Source organism: Mustela erminea, chromosome 3 (genome assembly GCF_009829155.1).
Source record: "Mustela erminea isolate mMusErm1 chromosome 3, mMusErm1.Pri, whole genome shotgun sequence".
NCBI classification, from domain to species: domain Eukaryota; kingdom Metazoa; phylum Chordata; class Mammalia; order Carnivora; family Mustelidae; genus Mustela; species Mustela erminea.
In genome coordinates, this window is record NC_045616.1 from 86,515,728 (window position 1) to 86,539,878 (window position 24,151).

At 42.7% G+C, this 24,151-nt stretch overlaps 3 protein-coding genes across 3 annotated transcripts in view; all 3 read right to left on the minus strand.

Moving 5' to 3' along the window:
- Positions 1 to 3,744, minus strand: part of LOC116586458 (protocadherin alpha-7-like) — a 106,192-nt gene extending 102,448 nt beyond the window's left edge. The window contains 2 exon segments of the mRNA XM_032336467.1: positions 902 to 1,023; positions 1,025 to 3,744. Of these exon segments, the coding sequence (XP_032192358.1) occupies positions 946 to 1,023; positions 1,025 to 3,298 (2,352 nt within the window). The 5' untranslated portion in view covers positions 3,299 to 3,744 and the 3' untranslated portion in view covers positions 902 to 945.
- The window catches only part of LOC116586455 (protocadherin alpha-C2), a 183,647-nt gene that overhangs the window by 135,415 nt on the left and 24,081 nt on the right, over positions 1 to 24,151 (minus strand). The window lies entirely within an intron of this gene.
- On the minus strand, positions 11,225 to 13,790 carry LOC116586457 (protocadherin alpha-6-like). Its single transcript, XM_032336466.1, is given in 2 exon segments — positions 11,225 to 11,340; positions 11,342 to 13,790. Coding segments are annotated over 2 exon segments (2,370 nt in total). The 5' UTR covers positions 13,640 to 13,790; the 3' UTR covers positions 11,225 to 11,268.

The following is a 24,151-nucleotide window of genomic DNA, read 5'->3' on the forward strand; positions in this document are numbered from 1 at the left end:
ATTTTCTAAATGTAAACAAGATTCTCAAACAATATACCACAATATTCTCAACCAAGTATATAGAAACATATTTTACAAAAGTTGAAATGAAAGTTATATTTCTAGCATTTGTTGTCAGAATTAGATTCCTAAAGTAATGTAAGTGTTTTCTAGGGTATACTGAAATTTATTCATTGAAATAATAAACACTGAGTAGTGCTGGCCAACCATGCCTTTAGTATCCATCCAGAGAAAGGTAGAAAAGACAGTTATATATTGCCACTTTGGGTTTCTTTTAAACAATAGATTATATACTAAAGTATCATGCAAACTTTAGAAATGAGAGGCATCTGGATGACTCTGTCAGTTAAGCATTTAAGGCTATGCCTTCTGCTCCAGTTAGGATCCCAGATTCCTGGGATCCAGCCACCACATCCCAGCTCCGCACGGAGTCTAATCCTCCATCTCCCTCTGCCCTCCTCTCTCTCGTGTTCGCGCACACGGTCTCTTTCAAATAAATATATAAGATTTTCTTTTTAAAGAAATGAATAAATGACGGACTGGTGTTGAAGTATACTTAATGTGTAGCAACTAACTTACTTTTCACCGAATAATTTTCAGGTGCAGTGGCAGCACGGCTTTAGGAATTCAATATGATTCCCATGACAGGTTTTAAATAAAATTGATTCCAGCACCCACTAAATAGTACTCAATGAATGGTTTTTAATGATTCGTAATTAGAAGTCAAAATACAAAAGGCAGGTATAAACTTAAAGTATTCAACTTCTGAATAATAAATAAAATATTCGCAGATCTCTAGAATAAATGAGTAAAAACTATTCAAAAGACCCGTCTGCAAATAAGAATGTTTTTCACACTTCGAAAATAAATATATAGTGAATAAAATATTTGAGTAACCCACCTTTCCAGAGGACTCCAAAGAAGCTTCTGAATCTTCCGTTGCATTTAGAGATCCAGGACACGGAGGAAGACTGGGACTGAAGGCCATGAGGTCGGTCTTGGGAGCGCCCTCCCCAGAGCACACCCTCTGCCGCCTCTGCTGCGAGTACGACCAGCTCCCCACCGCGCTGGAGCACACGAGCGTGGGCTTCCCAGGCCCACACGCGCCCTCCCTGGGCGGAGCCGAGCACCGCAGCGCCGTGTACAGCAGCAGCGTGAGCACCAGCAGGCTGGACACCGCGCAGATGGCGACGATCAGGTACACGTTGACGTCCACCAGCGCCGCCTCGGCGCCAGCGGAGCCAGCCAACACCCGCGACGACGCCTTTGGCGCCTGGCCGCTCTCCACCAGCGACAGCAGCACGGTGGCCGTGGCCGTCAGCGCCGGCTCGCCGTGGTCCTTGACCAGCACCAGCAGGCGCTGGCGCGGCGGGTCCGCCTCGTCCAGGGGGCGCGTCGTGCTGATCTCGCCCGTGTACAGCGCCACGCGGAACGGGCTGCGCGCGCTCCCCGCCGCCGGCTGCAGCTCGAACGACAGCCACGCGTTGTAGCCGGAATCCGCGTCCACCGCGCGCACCTTCGCCACCACGTGGCCCGCGCCCACCGACCGCGACACCAGCTCGCTCAGCGCGCCGCCCCCGCCGCCCGCGCCGGGCCGCGGCAGCAGCGCGGGCGCGTTGTCGTTCTCGTCCAGCACGAACACCTGCAGCGTCACGTTGCTGCCCAGCGGAGGCACGCCCGCGTCGCGCGCGCTCACTTGGAACTGCAGCAGCTCCAGCTCCTCGTGGTCCAGCGGCTGCAGCGCGTACACCTTGCCGCTCTCCGCGTGCACCGACACGTAGCTCGACAGCGCGCGCTCGCCCACGCGCCGCTCCACCAGCGAGTAGGACACCCGCGCGTTCTCCTGCGCGTCCGCGTCCCGCGCCGACACCGTGAAGATGTGGCAGCCGGGCGGGTTGTTCTCCTTCACGAACACCGTGTACTCGGGCTGCGCGAACGCCGGCGCGTTGTCGTTCACGTCCGCCACTTCCACGGGCACGCTGGCGGTGGCGGAGAGCGGAGGCGATCCTCCGTCCCGTGCAGTCACCACCAGCTCATAGTTGGACACGCTCTCGCGATCCAAGGCGCTGTCCAGCACCAGCGAATAGTAGTTCTTGAAGGTGGACACCAGCTTGAAGGGGACGTGGGGTGTTAATGAGCAGGTCACCTCCCCATTAGCTCCGGAATCTCGGTCAGACACATTAATCAAGGTGATGACTGTGCCCGGCTGAGCATTCTCTGAGATAGGGAGAGACAGGGAAGTAACAGTCAACTCAGGAGCATTATCATTAGCGTCCAAAACTTGCACATGAACTGTACAGTGACCAGCTAGTGGTAGGGAGCCTTTATCGATCGCTTCTATTCGAAGTTTGTAGGTTTTACTTTCTTCAAAATCGATATGTCCTATTGCTACAATTTCTCCGTTTATGGCATCAATGTAGAACTTAGATTTTATATCTGGGGAAACATCACTAGAGAATAAGTAAATAATATCAGCATTCGAGCCTTCATCCAAATCTGAGGCGTTCAGTTTAATTACCAAAGTTCCATTGGGAATATTTTCTGGTAATTTCACGGCATAGAGTGTTTTATCGAAAGCGGGGGCGTTGTCATTGGCGTCCAGCACTTTGATGAGTAACTGAACGGAGCCAGTCAGCTCAGGTTTGCCTCTATCAGTGGCCGTGAGCAATAAATGAAGTTCCGGAGATTGTTCCCTGTCTAAAGGTTTCCGTAATACAAGTCCAAGAGGTTTTACCTGTTCGTCATTTGTTGGTACGTCCAGAGAGAAAAACTCGTTCGGGCTCAGTCTGTAAGTCAACAGAGCGTTCTCCTCGATATCTGCATCCGAAGCGTCCTCTAGTGGAAACCGAGAGTCTAGCATCCTGGATTCTGCTATAAACAGATTCTTTTGTGTCTGGGGGAACACAGGCGCGTTGTCGTTAATGTCCTTCACCTCCACCTCCACATGGAAAACCTGCAGCGGCCTGTCCACGATCACCTCCAGGTGGATGCTGCACTCCGCGCTCCGCCCGCACAGCTCCTCCCGATCGATCCGAGAATTCACAAACAAAATGCCATTCTGCAGATTTACCTCCAGAAGGTCCCCGTGGCCTTTGGACGCCACCCGGAACAGGCGCGGTACGAGCTCCGTCAGCTCCAGCCCCAAGTCCTGGGCGATGCGACCCACGAAGGTGCCGTGTTTAGCCTCCTCCAGGACCGAGTAGTGGACCTGGCCGCTTCCAGGCTCCCAGACTGTGAGAATTATAAAAAACAGCAGTCGATGCCGGTGCTCCCGGTCGCCTCGATTCGAGTACACCATTTCAAATTAATTGTTTTTTTTTTTTTTTTCATTCAAATCGTAACGTGTCCCAAAATCTGGAGGAATCTTCTCATCTCTTCCTTACTATCCTGAAGCGCTCGCCATTGTTCGTCGGTTTAGAGAAACAGAATGAGGAGTCTTTCCAGTATGAAAACGGATGACTTAGTCTTGTCTTGAATGAGAAAATTTCGCGGTAAAGAGCGACATCATGTGGCCAAATAGTAAGTACGGACTACAAATACCAACTTTCTATTAATAAGTGTTGTTTTATTTTAACCTCTGATTTTTTTCCCTTCAGTTTCGTTAAAGCACAGGACCACAATTCTCATGCTTACTTAAAGCAGTAAGAAACTTAACTTCTAAATCTTTAGTGTGACCATTACTGTGGTCTCCTTATGCCTTGAAAACACATTTTCTTACAGTTTTAAAATAAAAATCTGACAATAAAGTGAATCACGGAAGGAACACTAAAATATTTTAAAATATTTGTTCAGAGTTCAGGTTACTCCATTTTCTTAGGTTTCTGTTAAGAGAACTCTTGGTCCCTCTTAGGAATCCAAGATCTCAAGTATTTACTAGCGGAAGAAAAACTTAGAAGCATTATTTGTTTGTTTTTAGGAATCAAGGGATATAAGCAACTAATTCATATACTTCTGAAAAAATACAATAATAGAAGGTTTAGGGAATCTTTGAAGAAGAACCATTTGTATTAAATGAATTTTGCATGGAGGAAGTATTCTGAATTTCTCTTTTCATCAGAATTTATAAACTCTGTTCCAAAAGTTTGTCATTCTTATCTCTTTATTCTTTCCATCCTTTCTAAGCTCCACATTTTATGGATATCTACCTGTTTTTACAACCTCCAATTTGTTATTTCATAACAAATTTATTTCATTAGATAAATGTTGGTGCTCATTTGTCAGACGTAGAGCAGTCCTTTAATCAAGTTTGAGGTGTTTTATCCTTTTTAATTTTACTTCACAGAGCAAATTTTCTTGAATGTTTCATTCGTTTCCAAGTGCAAATTAAATAATTACACCCATATTGTTTTCCAGTTTTGATACCTGCCTAAATGAGTTTTTTCTAACTTGTATATGTTTTCAATTAGCAAAAAATTGAGAATAAAAACACAGAAGCATACCATTTATGTAGTAACACTAAATAAAAGCATGTAGAATTTTCAAAACTACATTTCTCAAAACTAATTGTCATTAATACCATTTAGTCATGTAACTTATAGTGGTGTAGCTTTATAAAAATGTTTAAGACTGATTGGTAGTCTTAGTCTTAACTTAGATTTCCTTTTAAAATAGAGAAGAGGGGAGCTAGTTGTGAGTTAAACAGTATTTCAAGATGGCATGTTGACTATAAACTCAAAAGGTACATTGATATCTGTTCTATAAACAATAAATATGAATATAACTTACTTAAGCCTACTGGTTCACATTTTTAAAAAATCCTCATTTGTTTAGATTTAAGTACTATAAATGGTTCTTGAAAGTCTATTGTGGACATATTAGCCCAACTAGTTGGGGGTGCAGGAGTGAATTATGTGACCATCCAAATCAGAGCCTGATTTAGAGTAAAAAAAATCAAGCTATATTACAAAAAATTTACAGCCATAAGTAACATAATCAGTCACTCAGATAATACCACTTCCAAAGCTTACATCATCCTGGCAACCCTCCTTTTCTGTTTTGACTTACACATACCCTTCTATTAAATAAGCAAAAATTATAAATGTTCAATAAAATTCTGGAAGTCACTGAATTCAATTCTGAATGATAGTATCTGGATGATAGTAGTTTGTGCATTTGATATTGAAGTCACTTTCATTACAAATATTTCCTTAATTCTAGGTCAGGGAGAGGTAAAAGAGGAAGAATATGATTCCCAAATGCAGAATCCTGAGTTATGAAGCATCCAGATGAATGTGTGCATGCATGCTGCAAACTCACTTTTTGCTGGAATGTTATATGCTGCTGCTCACATGACCTGGAAGTCTTTTTTTTTTCAGAGGAAGAGCATGTGCACACACAAGCATGGGTGGGAGAAGGACAAAGGGAGAGGGAGAGAGGGAATCTTAAGCAAGCCCCACACTGGGCTCCATCTCATGACCCTGTGATCATGACCTCAGCTGAAATCAAGAGTCAGATGCTTAACTGACTGAGCCACCTAGGTGCCCCTGAAAGTCCTTTTTAAGAGAGGGCATTGCTAGCTCCAGGATGATCTGGTTGAAGATTGGTTACACTAGTAACTTTCTTTCTTCATTGCCCATTTCTGCCAAGATTGAAGCTCTGTTTTTGTTTTGAAATCTTGTCCTGAAGGGTTTGTTGCCATGTTCCAATTTTCTGTTCCAACTATGTTCAGTGGCAATAAGTGGTACTAGTCACCAGGGCCACAAGAACATCTGAGACTTCCTTGTTGCGGGATGGCGTTCTCAAAGGGTGCACTACTTAGAGGCCACCAAACAGAGCCCAGCATGAGGCTCCACAACCTTTTGGCCCTCCATAGTGCTTCTGCCTCCTGCTTCTGCCTAAATGAGGTCTAAATATTGCTGCTACCCTGGATTACTTCAAGAGCTTCTTATTGTGTTATTTTGCCACAACCCCATTTATCCTTCACTAAATCTTCCTGAAATACACCTTTTATTCCTGTTGCTTCACACTTTTAGTTTTCAGATGACTTCAGAGGTGGGTCAAAATTTCTTAGTCTAGGGGCGCCTGGGTGGCTCAGTGGGTTAGGTTAAAAGCCTCTGTGTTTGGCTTGGGTCGTGATCCTGGGGTCCTAGGATCAAGCCCCGCATCAGGCTCTCTGCTCAGCGGGGAGCCTGCTTCCTCCTCTCTCTCTTTCTCTCTCTCTCTCTCTCTCTCTCTCTGCCTCCCTCTATGCCCACTTGTCTGTCAAATAAATAAATAAAATCTTTTAAAAAATCTTAGTCTAGTACTCTAACTTATCCAAACCCTTTTTCACATATTACTTTTCCTGCCTTATCTCATACTCTTTCCTGTAAGAACCATATGTTTTGACCAAAGCAGACTATTCTGTTTCTAGACACATTGGAATTTTCTGTGTACATATTTACTTAAGTTTGTCTGTTCCCAGGAATGCCCATCATGTTCCATATTCTCTCAGAGAAAACTTCTCCATTAAAAAAAAAAAAAGATTTTATTTATTTATTTAGGGAGAAAGAAAATCTCAAGCAGACTCCACATTGAGCGTGGAGCCTGATGTGGGGCTTGACATTCTCCAGAATAGGTCACATAGTGGGTCACAAATCAGTCCCTAACAAACACAGAAATATTGAAATCATACCACGTACCTTTCCTAACCACAATGCTATGGAACTACAAGTCAACCATAAGAAAACATTTGGAAAGACCACAAATACATGGAGGTTAAACAATATGTTACTAAACAATGGATGACTCAACTAGGAAATCAAAGAAAAGATTTTTTTTAAAGTACATGGAAACAAGTGAAAATTAAAATATGATGGTCCAAAACCTTTGGGATGCAGCAAAAGCTGTCTTAAGAGGCAAGTATATAGTAATACAGGCCTTACTCAAGAAGCAAGAAAAATCTCAAATAAATAGCCTAAACTTACACCTTAAAGAGCTAGAAAAGAACAACAAATGAAGTCCAAAGTCAGGAGAAACAAGGAAATAATAAACATTAAAGAAAATAAATGATAAAGAAACTAAAAAAGCAATACAACAGATCAATGAAACCGGAAGTAGGTTCTTTAAAAAAAATAATAAAATTGATAAACTTCTAGCCTTAGCAAAAACAAAAGGACCCAAATGAAAAAAATCACAAATAAGAGAGAATAAATAACAACCACCACCACAGAAATATAAACAATTATAAGAGAATATCATGAAAAACCATATGCCAACAAATTGGACAACCTGAAAGAGATGGATAAATTCCTAGAAACATAGAAACTACCAAAACTGACACAGGAAGAAATAGAAAACTTGAACAGACCAATAACCAGTAAAGAAATTGAATCCACAATCAAAAACTCCCAACAAAGTCCAGGGTCAGAGGGCTTCAAAGCAAATTCTGCCAAACATTTTAAAAAGAGTTAATACCTATTCTACCCAAACTATTCCAAAAAATATAATAGGAAGGAGAATTTCTGATCTCATTCTGTGAGGCCAGCATTACCCTCATGCAAAACCAGATAAAGACTCCATTAAAGAAGAGAACTGGGTGGCTCAGTGGGTTAAGCTGCTGCCTTCCGCTCAGGTCATGATCTCAGAAATAAGTGAAAATTAAAATAGTCCTGGGATCGAGTCCCACATCGGGCTCTCTGCTCAGCAGGGAGCCTGCTTCCCTCTCTCTCTCTCTGCCAGCCTCTCTACCTACCTGTGATCTCTCTCTGTCAAATAAAATAAAATAAAATCTTTAAAAAAAAAAAGAAGAGAACTACAGGCCAATATTCCCGATGGACATGCATGCAAAAATTCTTAATAAAATATTAGCAAACGAAATCTATTTAATACATTAAATACATTAAATAATACATTTAATACATTAAAAAAATCATCCACCATGATCAATTAAGATTTAGTTCTGGGCTGAAAGAGTGGTTCAATTTTTACAAATCAGTCAACATGATACACAACACTAACAAAAGAAAAAATAAGAACCATATGATCCTTTCAGTAGGTGCAGAAAAAGCACCTGACAAAGTACATGATAAAGACCCTCAACAAAGTAGGTTTAGAGGAGACATACCTCAACATAATAAAGGTCATCTATGAAAAACCCACAGCTAGTATCACCCTAATGAGAAAAAACTGATAGCTTTTCTTCTATGGTCAAGAACAAGACAAGGATGTCCACTCTTACCACTGTTACTTAATGCGGTACTGAAAGTCCCAAACAGCAATTAGAAAATGAAAGGAAATTAAAGGCATCCAAATCAACAAGGAAGAAGTAAAATTTTCATTATTTGCAGATGACATGATACCTTATATAGAAAACCCAACAGATGTCACCAAAAAATTTCTAGAACTGATGAATGAATTCATTGGAGTTGCAAAATATAAATTCAACATACAGAAATCTTTTGCATTTCTATATTCCAAGTAATGAAGCATCAGAAAGAAATTAAGTAATAAATCCCATTTACAACTGCACCAAGAACAGTAAGATACCTAGGAATAAACGTAACCAAAAAGGTAAAAGACATGTCCTCTGAAAACTGTAAAACATTGATGGAAGAAATTGAAGATGAAAAAAATATAAAGATATCTCCTCCTCATAGATTGAAAGAACAAATATTGTTAAAATGTCAGTACTACCCAAAGCAATATAATGCAGTCCCTATCAAAATATCAGCAGCATTCTTCACACAGCTAGAAAAAACAATCCTATCATTTGTATGGAACAAAAGAGACCCCAAAAAGCCAAAGCAACTTCAAGAGCAAAGCTGTAAGCATCACAATTGTGGACTTTGAATTATATTACAAAGCTGTAGTGATCAAAACAGTATGGTTTTGGCACAAAAGCAGACACGGAGACCAACAGAACACAATAGGAAACCCAGAAATGAACACACAAAACCATATGGTCAATTAATCTTCAACAAAGCAGGAACGAACATCCAGTGGGGAAAAGACAGTCTCTTCAATAAATGGTATTGGAAAAACTGGATAGCAACATGCAAAAGAATGAAACTGGACCATTTTCTTACATAAAATAATACACAAAAATAAATTCAAAGTGGATTACAGACCTAAATGTGAGACTTGAAATCATAAAATGTCAGGGTCACGCCCCTAAGATGGCGCCGGCTACATAGCACGGACAGCCTGAAAAACATCCGCCCTGGCCACACGTGACCTCGGGCTCGTCACATGAACACCGCATGCCATCACTGGCTAGGAGCCCCAGATAACCTCCTGTTCATGTGAACACCTCTGTGATTGGCTGTTATGCCCTATATAAGGCAAGGGAACTTCCCCGCAGAGGAAAAAAAAGATCGACCAGGGAATAAACAAGAGCTTGTGCATCGACCTGTGTGTGTGTTGGTGTTGCGTCATCTCTGCAGGCAGGGAGAGCGCGACAATAAAAATCCTAGAGAACACAAGAGGTAACATCTTTGACATGAACATAGCAATTTCTTTCTAGATATATCTCCTGAGGCAAGAGAAACAAAAACAAAAACTAATGGGACTTCATCAAGATAAAAAGCTCCTAAATAGTGAAGGAGTCAATCAACAAAACTAAAAGGCAACTTACAGAATGGGAGAAGATATTAGCAAACTACACATCTGATAAAGGGTTGGTATCCAACATACATTAAGTATTGTAAAACCCAACACCCAAAAATGAAAAATCCACTTAAAAATAGGCAGATGACATGAATAGACATTTTTTCAAAGACATGTATGTGTCAACAGACATATGAAAAATAACCAACGTCACTAATCATCAGGTAAATACAAATCAAAACTACAATGAAATATCACTTCACACCTGTCAGAATGGCTAAAAGCAGCAACACAAGAAACTATAGGTGTTGGCTAGGACCAGAAAAAAGAGGAATTCCCTTTCAGTAGGTGGAAATGAAAACTGGTGTAACCAACTCTGGAAAACAGAATGGAGGTTCCTCGAAAGCTAAAAATAGGACTAACCTATGATTTAGCAATTGCACTACTGGGTATTTACCCAAAGGATACAAAAATACTAATTCAAAGGGATACATGCACCCTGATGTTTATAACAGCATTATCCACAATAGCCAAAAATGGAAACAGCTCAGGTGTCCAGTGACTGATGAATGGATAAGAAAATGTTATATATATATATATATATATATATATATATATATATATATATTTGTTATTATACATATATATATATAATGGAATATAACTCCAAATAAAAAAGAAAACTATCTTGCCATTTTCAGTAATGTGGGTGAAGCTAGAGAGTATCATGCTAAGCTAAATAACTTAGAGAAAGACAAATGCCATATGATTTCACTCATATGTGGAATTTAAGAAACAAATCAGCAAAGGAAAAAAAGAGCGAAAGGGAAAGAGGGAGAGAGGCAAACCAAGAAACAGACTCTTAACCATGGAGAACAAACTGATGCTTATCAGAAGGGAAGTGGGTGAGTGATGGATTAAATAGATGACCCAGATTAAGGAAGTCGACTTTTTTTTTTTTTAGGAAGTCGACTTTTGATGAAACCCGAATTTTGTATGAAAGTGCTGAATCACTAAACTGTACACATCAAACTAACATAACAGTTAAATAACTGGAATTTAAATAAAAACTTGATTTAATCTCTATTTTTTTTTGAGATAGAGACAGTGAGCAAGTAGGGAGCCCAATGGGAACTTGATCCCAGGACCCTGGGATCATGACCTGAGTGGAAGGCACAACTGAGCCACCCCAGCACCCAAATAAAAACTCTTTAAAAAGAAGAAATATTTAGAAGAAGAAGAAGAAGAAGAAGAAGAAGAAGAAGAAGAAGAAGAAGAAATATCTCCATGAAAAGCAACACACCAAATAAAATTCAAACATAAGAGATGTGCAGTGTCTGAGGAATATAAATTTTATATGAATTTACTTGATCAAAGTGCAAGTTCCCTTGAATTTCTATTTAACCACTATTTGGATCAAATGCAAAGAAATGAAAATTCTACATAATAATTAGAAAAATGCTACTACTTATGCATATTAAAAATGCACCACAAATAGATACAATGTCTGATTCCAGTTTAAATTAAGACTAATAACAAACTAAATAGATTACAATACTTAACAGAAAAATGAACAGATTATCTTAAGGAAATTTATTCAAATTTTTAAAAAATGAATAATGTAAAGAAAAATTCTACGGAAGGATTTACTATTTCATGTACGTGTAACTTAATTAAGAAAATTCAGACCTACCTTGGCACAATGCTCATCATTTAAATCCTGTTGCTCGCTCATATCCCCCACTACCAGAGAGGGTGGATGACTAGGACTGAAGGCCATGAGGTCGGTCTTGGGCGCGCCCTCCCCAGAGCACACCCTCTGCCGCCTCTGCTGCGAGTACGACCAGCTCCCCACCGCGCTGGAGCACACGAGCGTGGGCTTCCCAGGCCCACACGCGCCCTCCCTGGGCGGAGCCGAGCACCGCAGCGCCGTGTACAGCAGCAGCGTGAGCACCAGCAGGCTGGACACGGCGCAGATGGCGACGATCAGGTACACGTTGACGTCCACCAGCGCCGTCTCGGCGCCAGCGGCGCCCGCCAACACCCGCGACGACGCCTTTGGCGCCTGGCCGCTCTCCACCAGCGACAGCAGCACGGTGGCCGTGGCCGTCAGCGCCGGCTCGCCGTGGTCCTTGACCAGCACCAGCAGGCGCTGGCGCGGCGGGTCCGCCTCGTCCAGGGGGCGCGTCGTGCTGATCTCGCCCGTGTACAGCGCCACGCGGAACGGGCTGCGCGCGCTCCCCGCCGCCGGCTGCAGCTCGAACGACAGCCACGCGTTGTAGCCGGAATCCGCGTCCACCGCGCGCACCTTCGCCACCACGTGGCCCGCGCCCACCGACCGCGACACCAGCTCGCTCAGCGCGCCGCCCCCGCCGCCCGCGCCGGGCCGCGGCAGCAGCGCGGGCGCGTTGTCGTTCTCGTCCAGCACGAACACCTGCAGCGTCACGTTGCTGCCCAGCGGAGGCACGCCCGCGTCGCGCGCGCTCACTTGGAACTGCAGCAGCTCCAGCTCCTCGTGGTCCAGCGGCTGCAGCGCGTACACCTTGCCGCTCTCCGCGTGCACCGACACGTAGCTCGACAGCGCGCGCTCGCCCACGCGCCGCTCCACCAGCGAGTAGGACACCCGCGCGTTCTCCTGCGCGTCCGCGTCCCGCGCCGACACCGTGAAGATGTGGCAGCCGGGCGGGTTGTTCTCCTTCACGAACACCGTGTACTCGGGCTGCGCGAACGCCGGCGCGTTGTCGTTCACGTCCGCCACTTCCACGGACACGCTGGCGGTGGCGGAGAGCGGAGGCGATCCTCCGTCCCGTGCTGTCACCACCAGCTCATAGTTGGACACGCTCTCGCGATCCAAGGCGCTGTCCAGCACCAGCGAATAGTAGTTCTTGAAGGTGGACACCAGCTTGAAGGGGACATGGGGTGTTAGTGAGCAGGTCACTTGCCCGTTGGCACCGATGTCGAGATCTGACACGCTAATTAGGGCAATAACAGTACCTGATTGAGCGTCCTCTCGGATAGGCAAGGATAAGGAAGTCAATGCAATCTGAGGGATGTTATCATTTTTATCCAAAACTTTCAACAAAACAGTGCAATGTCCAGCCATGGGTGGGTGACCTTTGTCCGTCGCGTCAACACGAATTTTGTATAAATTTAATTTTTCAAAATCTAAATTCCCTTTAGTTACTATTTCTCCAGTATTTGGATCTATTCTAAACTGGTCTCTAACCGCGGTTGGAACAAGACTATTTAAAGAGTATGAAATTTCCCCATTCACTCCTTCATCCCGATCAGAAGCATTCAGTCTGATGACTGTTGTTCCGTTGCCAGAGTTTTCGAAGATCCTTACTTCATATTCAGTCTGTTCGAAAGTGGGAGCATTGTCATTCACGTCCAGCACAGTGACCAGCAGCTGAACAGAGCCAGTGAGCTCAGGTTTGCCTTCGTCAGTGGCTGTCAGCAGTAAGTTATGTTCGGGAGCTTCCTCTCTGTCCAAGGATTTCCTTAACACGAGCGCAATTTGTGTATTGTCCTCACTGTTGGTTTTCACATCTAAGGCGAAGTATTCGCTGGAGCTGAGTTTATAGGTTAAGTGGGAATTCGAGCCAACATCCTCATCTGACGCGCCCTCTAGTGGAAACAGAGAATCTGGCAGTCTTGATTCGTAAATCAGCACTCTTTGTTCCTTTAAACGAAACACTGGCGCGTTGTCGTTAATGTCCTTCACCTCCACCTCCACATGGAAAACCTGCAGCGGCCTGTCCACGATCACCTCCAGGTGGATGCTACACTCCGCGCTCCGCCCGCACAGCTCCTCCCGATCGATCCGAGAATTCACAAACAAAATGCCATTCTGTAGATTTACCTCCAGAAGGTCCCCGTGGCCTTTGGACGCCACCCGGAACAGGCGTGGCACCAGCTCTGCCAGCTCCAGCCCCAAATCCTGGGCGATGCGGCCCACGAAGGTACCGTGTTTGGCCTCCTCCAGGACCGAGTAATGAACCTGGCCGCTGCCCTCCTCCCACGCTGTAAGGAGCAGAAGCGAGAGCAGCAGATACTGAGATCCCAGTCTGCTTTCCAGGGTAATAACCATGTCAAATACTTGTTTTATTTCCATCAGAAGATCTTGTCTCGCAGCTAAGATAAATTTTGTGCGATCCAGAGTCTGTTAATCCAATTCTTCTGAGCTTGCCATCCCTGGGCACTCCTGGAACTAATCCGTAATAGGAGGAATGGATTTTGCATACTGTAATAACTAGGTTGACTTCATGGTAGACAGCGACATCATGCGGCTACAAAGGGTAAGAAATGAATTCACATAACCGCGCTAAGCTGTAGTTTTTTAAATTAAAAAAATATATTTTAAAGATTTTTATTTGTTTATTTGACACAGAGAGAGAGAGAACACTCAGGGAGATTGGGGAGGAAGAAGCAAGCTTGCTAAGCAAGGAGCCCAGCGCGGGGCTCGATTCCAGGACCCTGCGGTCCACTAAGGCAGATGCTTTAGGACTGAGCCACCCAGGCACCAAACCCTCCTCCCCGCCGCCCAAATTCTTATTTTGCCTTAATTTAATAGTAAATCTCCTTATGTTCATAATTTGCAGAGCCAGTTTCACCTTGCCTGATTTCTTTTTTTTTATTTATTTTTTTAATCAATTTAGAGTAGTGTGAGGGATTAGAAAATTCTTAGCAAAACAATCTCTCTCCTAATAATTTGATTACTGTTATCAACCAGTTCAGAAAACTTGTGATCTGAAGTAGGTCTGGGAATTAGAAGTGCAAACTATACTACACTCTTTGTGGAGAGAAGAAACATGTGTATATATTTCTGTTCTAGGACATGCTATTATATTTTGCTCTGAGAAAAGAATGGAATGTAATTTTTAATTAACAAATTTTATCCACACTTTTAAAACCTTATAGATTTTTTAAGTCCATTTTTTCTTTGTCTGATGTATATCAAACATTCCCAAAGCTTTTTCTTTTACTTAATAATGGAAGATGAAATTTTTAGTGCATATTCTTTACAGCATTTCCAAATTTTCCCACACTTTATACTGAGCCTCCCTCTCAAAACATTCTCCTTCACATACTTCATCACTGCAAATTCTAGTGGGATATCTACCCATCATCATACTTTCATGCTCTGATTCTTCAGCTGCTTCTGGATAAGTTTATCCTTTTCTCTCAATCTTAACGTTGTATAGGCTTTCCATTAAATGTCTCATCCACTCTCAATGTTTCAAATAAGACTTTTACTGAAGGTATTCCCAAACGCACATCTTCCTCCCTCCACTTTCTATGGTTCTCTTAAAAAAAAAAAAAAAGGTGTTTTTTTTTTTTTTATTTTGAGAGAAAGAGACAGCTGGGTGAGAGTAAGAGAGCAAAAGAGAGAGAGAAAGCATGTAGGAGCAAGCAGTGGGAGGGGCAAAGGGAGAGGGAGAAGCAAGCTCCCCACTGAGCAGGGAGCCAGACTTGGGGCTAGATCCTAGGACCCTAGGATCATGACTCGAGCCAAAGTTAGACACATAACCCTACTGAGCCACGAAGGTACCCCTCCTTTCTAATGGTTCTAATTATCATTTTCACCCATGCATGCTAATGACTCTCAGAAAATAATTTGATTACAATTTGAAGATTATGTAGATATCATTACTAACCCACAAATTCAAACCCTTGAAAATCTCATTTTATTTTAATGGCATGAACATTCTACACGTCACCTACATTAATTTTTTATTAGTCCTCCTCCCTTACCTACCTTATTCAAAGTCTATCAACAGTCCATCTGTCTTTTCACATACCACTACATTTATCTTCAGGAATACAGCTATTATTGAACTGAACTAAAGGCAGGAATTTCATGACATTAGAGTCACCTCTACATGACCTGAGGTGCAATCAGATGCCAACATTTCCAATGTTATTTTTAACTACTCTCCAATATGAATTCTATTTTGCAGACATTATAGATCACTTCCTTGTCTTCTTCCTCAGCACAACCCTTGTTCAAGATGTTTCTAAAATTACCTCCATCTTCACCTATAAAAATGTTATCTTGGTATCAAAATGAAGCACAAATGTCAATTTTACCATGAATTCATCTGTAACGTCATCAATTGGAGATGATCAAACTCTTCCTCAAAATGAGAAAATGATAGGTACAAAAGAAAAGATTTTTCAAATGGACACATGCCGACATTCATCCCCCCAAAATTCTGATAAACCTGTAAAATCCTCACAGACCACTGTAATACAAAGCTCCTCCACCACTATAAGAGGCTTCATCTTAAACTAATTAACCTAGATCTGTGTATTACTCCCTATCTCTGAATTTCTTTCTTTTTTTTTAAAGATTTTGTTTATTTATTTGACAGAGAGAAATCACAAGTAGATAGAGAGGCAGGCAGAGAGAGAGAGGGAAGCAGGCTCCCTGCTGAGCAGAGAGCCCGATGCGGGCCTCGATCCCAGGACCCTGAGATCATGACCTGAGCCGAAGGCAGCGGCTTAACCCACTGAGCCACCCAGGCGCCCTCCCTATCTCTGAATTTCTATTGCTGCCATTTTGGGTAAACAAAGAGTTCATGTGCTAACCAATAATATACCCCCAAATGAAATCTGCCTTTGCTTGCAGGAAGATAAGCCTTGACAGAAGTGTATTAGCTTACAGGGGTTTGTTTTAAACTCAATGCAAGGTTGAACTCACGACCCTGAGATACAAGAGCTGAGCTGAGATCAAGAGACTGACATTTAACCAGTTGAGCCACCCAGGTGCCCCTAGCTTGCAGACTTAAGACTTAAGAAAAGAAAGTTTTCTCTTTTTTTCCTTTTTTAAAAATTAACATATAATGTATTATTTGCTTCAGGTGTACAGCTCTGTGAATCATCAGACTTACACAATTCACAGCACTCACCATAGCACATACCTTCCCCAGAGTCCATCACCCAGCCACCCTATCCCTTCCCCATCATCCCCCAGCAACGCTCAGCTTGTTTCCTGAGATTAAGAGTCTCTTATGGTTTGTCTTCCTTCTGTCCCGTCTTGTTTCATTTTTTTCCCTCCCTACTCCCCACAACCCTCTTCCCTGCCTCTCAAATTCATCATATTAGGGAGATTGTATGATAATTGTCTCTCTCTGATTGACTTATTTCACTTGGCATAATACCCTCTAGTTCCAACCACATCACTACAAATGGCAGAATTTCTATTTTTATGGCTGCATAGTATTCCATTGTATATATATACACCACATCTTCTTTATCCATTCATCTGTTGAGGGACATCTAGGTTCTTTCCATCATTTTGCTATTGTGGACATTTCTGTTATAAACATTGGGGTTCACGTGCCCCTTCAGATCACTACATTTGTATCCTTAAGGTAAATATCCAGTAGTGCAATTGCTGGGTCATAGGGTAGCCCTATTTTCAACTTTTTGAGGAATGTCCATACTGTTTTCCAGAGTGGCTGCACCAGCTTGCATTCCCACCAACAGTGCAGGAGGGTTCCCTCTTCTCCGCATCCTCACCAACATCTATCATTTCCTGACTGGTTAATTTTAGCCATTCTGACTGGTGTGTATCTCCCTGTGATTCTGATCTTTATTTCCCTGATGCCGAGTGATGGTGAGAACCTTTTCATGTGTCTGTTGGCCATTTGGATGTCTTCTTTGCAGGAATGTCTGTTTATGTCTTCTGCCCATTTCTTGATTGGATTATTTGTTCTTTGGGTCTTGAGTTTGAGTTCTTCATAGATTTTGGATACTCTATATAGTGGTTAAGATTTTACATAAATTTTGCTCTATGTGAAGAGTGCCTTTGAATTTCAACTTTAAAATTACCTAATTAGGGGTGCCAGGGGGCTCAGTCAATTAATCATCTGACTTCTGCTCAGGCCATGATCCTTAAGATTGAGCACCCTTGTGGGGCTCCCTGCTCAGCAGGGAGTCTGCTTTTCCCTCTCCCTCTGCCCCTCGCTCCCCCCACTTGTGTCCCTTCTCTCTTTCTCTCTACCAAATAAATAATTAAAATCTTTAAAAAACATAAAAATACAGGCACCTATTTTTGGGTGGCTCAGTGGGTTAAGCCTCTGCCTCCAGCTCAGGTCATGATCTGAGGGTCCTGGGATCGATCCCCATTCGGGTTCTCTGCTCAGCGGGGAGCCTGTTTCCCGCCCCCCTCCCCCCGGCTGCTGCTCTGCCTACTTGTGATCTCTCTGTGTCAAATAAATAAGTAAAATCTTTTTTAAAATAAAAAATAAATAAAATTAGCTAATTAAAGTTAACTATCAAATCTCTATTACAATTTCTAGCAATTTCTAGAAGAGTGATATACAATCCAGTTTATTGGGACTCTTGTAATAATCCTGTTTATTGGCTCCCAGTAGAAAATTATGCAATTTTACTGAAATCTTTCCTGTAAAATAAACATGGAAAAGGAAAATATTGGTCCTCTCATAAGAAACAGCTTATATTTTTGTTCATTTATTTGCTCAAATACTTCATTCCAGTCAAGGAAGAAGAGTATGTAGAGAAAAACTTTGGTCAATTTATGGACAGCTTCCTCTTCCAGAAAAGAAATATTTTAGTTACAATATAAATCAAAGACTTTATATTTTAAAAGTAAATTAACTTAATTTTTTCAAAAGCTGACAAGTGTTAACTACCAATTTAGTGGTGAGAACTCCCTCTCAATGTACAGGACTTCCTCAAAGAAATACAGTACTAGAAATACTTAAATAGTATGATACACGTGTATTTATATAATTTATACATTACATAATTTATACAATTAAAAACATGTAGAGAATGCAAGAAATAGCCAAACTAATAAAAATAAATTAAATTTTTATCACATGAAATGTGGACCACTTATTACCTGCTAGACCCACATTGTTTTCTAAAGAAGTGTAGAAAAACAATTCTGTGTATTTGAGATAGAGACTGCTCTTGCCTATGGTAAAGTCAAATGTACAACTTTGTTATAAAGAATTGTATTGGTAAACAACAAACTCAAGAGAGGATTTCGTATCGTGGTACTTATTTTTTTTTTAATCTGACAACAAAAAGCAACAATAAATCCCAATAAAGAGCACAGGCATTAATTTCTCTTACATCGGCCAATGCAACATTTTTCTAGATATGCCTCTTGAGGCCAGGAAAACAAAAGTAAAATTAAACTATTGGGACTACATCAAAATAAAAACCTTCTGCATAGCAAAGGAAACTGTCAACAAAACTAAAGGACGACCAACTGAATGGGAGACGATATTGGCAAATGACATCCAATAAAGGGTTAGTATCCAAAAATATAAAGAACTTAGACAACTCAACACCTAAAAACCAAATAACCCAATTAAAACTGGGCAGAAGACATGAACATAGACGTTTCTTCAAAGAAGATATCCAGATGCCCAACAGACACATAAAACGATGCTCAACATCACTCTTCCTCGGGGTAATGCAAATCAAAACAACAATGAGATATCACCTCACACCTGTCAGAATGGCTAAAATGAACATAAGAAACAACAGGTGCTATCTAGAATATGGAGGAAAAGGGACACTCATGCACTCCTGTTGAAAATGCAAACTGGTGCAGCCACTATGGAAGACTGTATGGAGGTTCCTCAAATATTAAAAATAGAACGGCCATTATGATCCAGTAATTCCACCACTGGGTATTTAAACACTATACTGAAGGGATATATGCACCCCTGTGTTTACTGCAGGACTAATTAAAATAGCCAAATTACAAAACATCTCAAGTGACCATCAAAAGAGGAATGGATAAAGAAGATGTGGGGTGTGTGTGTGTGTGTGTGTGTGTGTGTTTGTAGAATTAAATATCACTCACCCAGAAAAAAGAAAATATCTTGCCATTAGCAACAACATGGATGGATCTAGAGAGTATAATGCTAAGTGAAATAAGTCAGAGAAAGACAAATACCATGTGATTTCACTCATATTGTGGAATTTAAGAAAGAAAACAAATGAAGAAAAAAAGAGACCAACCAAAAAACGGAATCTTAACTATAGAGAACAAACTGATAGTTACCAAAGTGGAAGGGGTAGTAATGGGAAATAGGTGAAGGAGATGAAGGATACAAGTGTTGTGATGAGCACTGAACAATGTATAGAAATATTAAATCTATTGTACATCTGAAACTAACATAACACTGTATATCAATACCTATATGTACATACATAAACTCATCATTGTGTTCTAAAGCAAGACCCATGAAAAAAAAGTCTAGGGGAATTTTACTGGTGAATTTTGTTATTGAATTTTAGACATAATAGTATTAGATAATGATTCCACCTTATCTGAGTATAAACAGTTTTTGAGGGCTTACTGAATCTCACGTAGTCTACTCTTACCAAGTTTGTGAAAGACCTCCATGTTGTTAAGCTCTGCAAGAAATATGCTGCAGCCAATGTGTAATTAAAAATTAAAGGAGTCACATTTTAAAAATAATCTCTACACCTGATGTGGGGTTCAAACTCACAACCCTGAGATCAAGGGTCATGCACTCTATATACTGAGCCATCCAGGTGTCCCCTAGTAGCCCCATTTTTTTTAATTAGAGAAAATGCAAAAGGGAGTGTGGCGGGGGGGGGGGGGGGGGGGGGGGACAGAATCTGGAGCAGGCTCCTCGCTGTGCCCAGCCTGAGGGAGGGCTCATCCCAAGACCCTGAGATTATGACCTAAGCCAAAACCAAGAGTCAGACACACAACCAACTGAGCCACCCAGGAATCCCAGTTGCTACATTTTTAAAAAGTAAAAACAAGTAGGTGAAATTTTAATATGATATTTTATTTAACTGAATGTATCCCAAATACTACCATTTCAACATGTACATATTACTTTTGAATGTACTGATGAAATATTTTCATTTTTAGTTTTGTACTGTCTTTGAAATTTGGTGTGCATTTTTAAAATTGAAATAAAACTGACATAACATTGTAAAAAAAAAAATAGCAGTAATGTCTAATTTGAATATGTTAAGATTTTCCCAACAGTGAGAGCTCAGAATTGCTCCTTTTTTTTTTTAAGATTTTATTTATTCATTTGACACAGAGAGATCACAAGTAGGCAGAGAGGCAGGCAGAGAGAGAGGAGGAAGCAGGCTCCCCGCGGAGCAGAGAACCCGATGCGGGACTCGATCCCAGGACCCTGAGATCATGACCTGAGCCGAAGGCAGCGGCTTAACCCACTGAGCCATCCAGGCGCCCCTCAGAATTGCTTCTTACCAATATAATAATTTGTCAATTGAAAAAAAAGGCAACTTAAAGAAAAAGTAATCATTGTTCCACTAAGAGTTGATGTTAGAGTAAGGGGAAAAATGATGATATATCTGCAAAGTGGGGCACCAAAAATCTGGAAGAAGTGATACGGAACATTCTCAAGTACTGCTACATCATGATTATCAAGACATATTAAGTAAAACAGAGGAAAAGCTATATGAACATATGTTTTGAAATAGAAGAGGAGTATTTATTTGTGTATAAAGAAAAGATGTGTGGGAAGATAACCAAGAAATTGCAACATTTGAAGTAGTCAAGGAAGAGGGGCACTTGGCAGGCAGTAGAGTATGTGACTCTTGTCTCAGAGTTGTGAGTTCGAACCCCACCTTGGGTGTAGATATTACCTAAAAAAAAAAAAACACCCCTTAGAAATGTCCAAGAAGGTACATTAAGTGGCTTGATACTGAAGGTGGAAGGGAAAGATTTTAAAACTTTGTAAACCATGTAAGTGTATTTCATATGAAGAAATAAATAAAACTCCTACAGTTAAGAAAAAATCATACATATCAAATTCATCATAAGTATGCAAAAGCCAACCATTTAGAGAAACCTAAAGGAATCATTCAGTGTACAAATATTACTTAAAAAGGAAATTAAATTGGTGTAATAAAAACATTAAAATAATTGATATTCAGTGAAAAAGAAAAGGGAAACTGACACAAAAACGTTAAAACATTTCAGTGCAGTAGTAAATATGAGATTTCAAAGTAAATAACTCCAAATATGTCATATAAGTACCTCCCTACGTCCTACAGACTGAAAAATATTTATTAAAATTTATTTTGGGAAACAATTTCTATCATGCAAAGAAAAGTGATATATTCACGCCAACTTTTAAAACTTTAAAAAGTGGAACGTTCCTGAAATAAATTCATTCTGCAAAGCGATTGTCTGCCACAAATTAAAATTAATTCTAAGAATAACTGTAGTTTTTAGTAAATGAATTAGTACCAATACAAAACTTACATCTGAAGTGATGAGATAAGAAGTATAAAACCATAACTTAAAAAGAAGAGAGAGAGAAATAATAAATATTAAGATGTAAAACGAAAATTATTGTGAAAGATATTTTTGAGACTTACAGTGTCAGCAGAGCTGGGACCCTGAGGTAGGCTGGGACTGAAGGCCATGAGGTCGGTCTTGGGCGCGCCCTCCCCAGAGCACACCCTCTGCCGCCTCTGCTGCGAGTACGACCAGCTCCCCACCGCGCTGGAGCACACGAGCGTGGGCTTCCCAGGCCCGCACGCGCCCTCCCTGGGCGGAGCCGAGCACCGCAGCGCCGTGTACAGCAGCAGCGTGAGCACCAGCAGGCTGGACACCGCGCAGATGGCGACGATCAGGTACACGTTGACGTCCACCAGCGCCGTCTCGGCGCCAGCGGCGCCCGCCAACACCCGCGACGAAACCTTTGGCGCCTGGCCGCTCTCCACCAGCGACAGCAGCACGGTGGCCGTGGCCGTCAGCGCCGGCTCGCCGTGGTCCTTGACCAGCACCAGCAGGCGCTGGCGCGGCGGGTCCGCCTCGTCCAGGGGGCGCGTCGTGCTGATCTCGCCCGTGTACAGCGCCACGCGGAACGGGCTGCGCGCGCCCGCCGCCGCCGGCTGCAGCTCGAACGACAGCCACGCGTTGTAGCCGGAATCCGCGTCCACCGCGCGCACCTTCGCCACCACGTGGCCCGCGCCCACCGACCGCGACACCAGCTCGCTCAGCGCGCCGCCCCCGCCGCCCGCGCCGGGCCGCGGCAGCAGCGCGGGCGCGTTGTCGTTCTCGTCCAGCACGAACACCTGCAGCGTCACGTTGCTGCCCAGCGGAGGCACGCCCGCGTCGCGCGCGCTCACTTGGAACTGCAGCAGCTCCAGCTCCTCGTGGTCCAGCGGCTGCAGCGCGTACACCTTGCCGCTCTCCGCGTGCACCGACACGTAGCTCGACAGCGCGCGCTCGCCCACGCGCCGCTCCACCAGCGAGTAGGACACCCGCGCGTTCTCCTGCGCGTCCGCGTCCCGCGCCGACACCGTGAAGATGTGGCAGCCGGGCGGGTTGTTCTCCTTCACGAACACCGTGTACTCGGGCTGCGCGAACGCCGGCGCGTTGTCGTTCACGTCCGCCACTTCCACGGACACGCTGGCGGTGGCGGAGAGCGGAGGCGATCCTCCGTCCCTTGCGGTCACCACCAGCTCATAGTTGGACACACTCTCGCGATCCAAGGCGCTGTCCAGCACCAGCGAATAGTAGTTCTTGAAGGTGGACACCAGCTTGAAGGGAACGTGGGGCGACAGGGTGCAGGTCACCTGCCCATTGAGACCGGAGTCGCGGTCAGACAGACTGATCAGGGCGATGACGGTCCCCACTGAAGCGTTTTCTTGTACCGGCAGAGATATTGAGGTTATGGCCACCTCTGGGGTATTATCATTCTCATCCAGGAGTTTTACTATTACTTTGCAGTGTCCAGTTAATGGGAATGGACTTCTATCTACAGCATCAATATTAATTTCATATAAATTACAGTCTTCGTAATCCAGTTCTCCCTTAACTCTAATTTCCCCACTATTCGAATCGATTATAAATTTAGATTTGACATTGTCAAGAACAAGATCACTAAAGAGATACACTATTTCCTTATTAATGCCGTCATCTGCATCCGAGGCGTTCAGTTTAATAACTAATGTCCCATTTGGTGCATTTTCTAATAATCTGACATTATAAACTGATTTATCAAATTTGGGGGCATTATCATTCGCATCCAATACGTTGATCAATAATTGAACTGTACCTGTTAGTTCAGGTTTTCCTCCATCAGTTGCAGTCAGTAATAAAAGATGTTCCTGGATTTCTTCCCGATCTACTGCTTTCTTTAAGACTAGCTCTAAAATACTTGTTTCTTCTTCATTTGCTTTAACATCCAAATCAAAATATTCATTAGTATTTAGTTTGTATCTCAATTCTGCGTTTGCTCCAACATCCATATCAAATGCGCCCTCTAGCGGAAACCGGGAATCCACTATTCTTGACTCTAAAATAAATAATCTTTGTTCCTTTCGGAAGAACCTTGGCGGATTGTCGTTAATGTCCTTCACCTCCACCTCCACATGGAAAACCTGCAGCGGCTTGTCCACGATCACCTCCAGGTGGATGCTGCACTCCAGACTCCGCCCGCACAGCTCCTCCCGGTCGATACGAGAATTCACAAACAAAATGCCATTCTGCAGATTTACCTCCAGAAGGTCTCTATGACCTTTGGATGCCACTCGGAAAAGGCGTGGCACCAGCTCCGCAAGCTCCAGCCCCAGGTCTTGCGCGATGCGGCCCACGAAGGTGCCGTGTTTG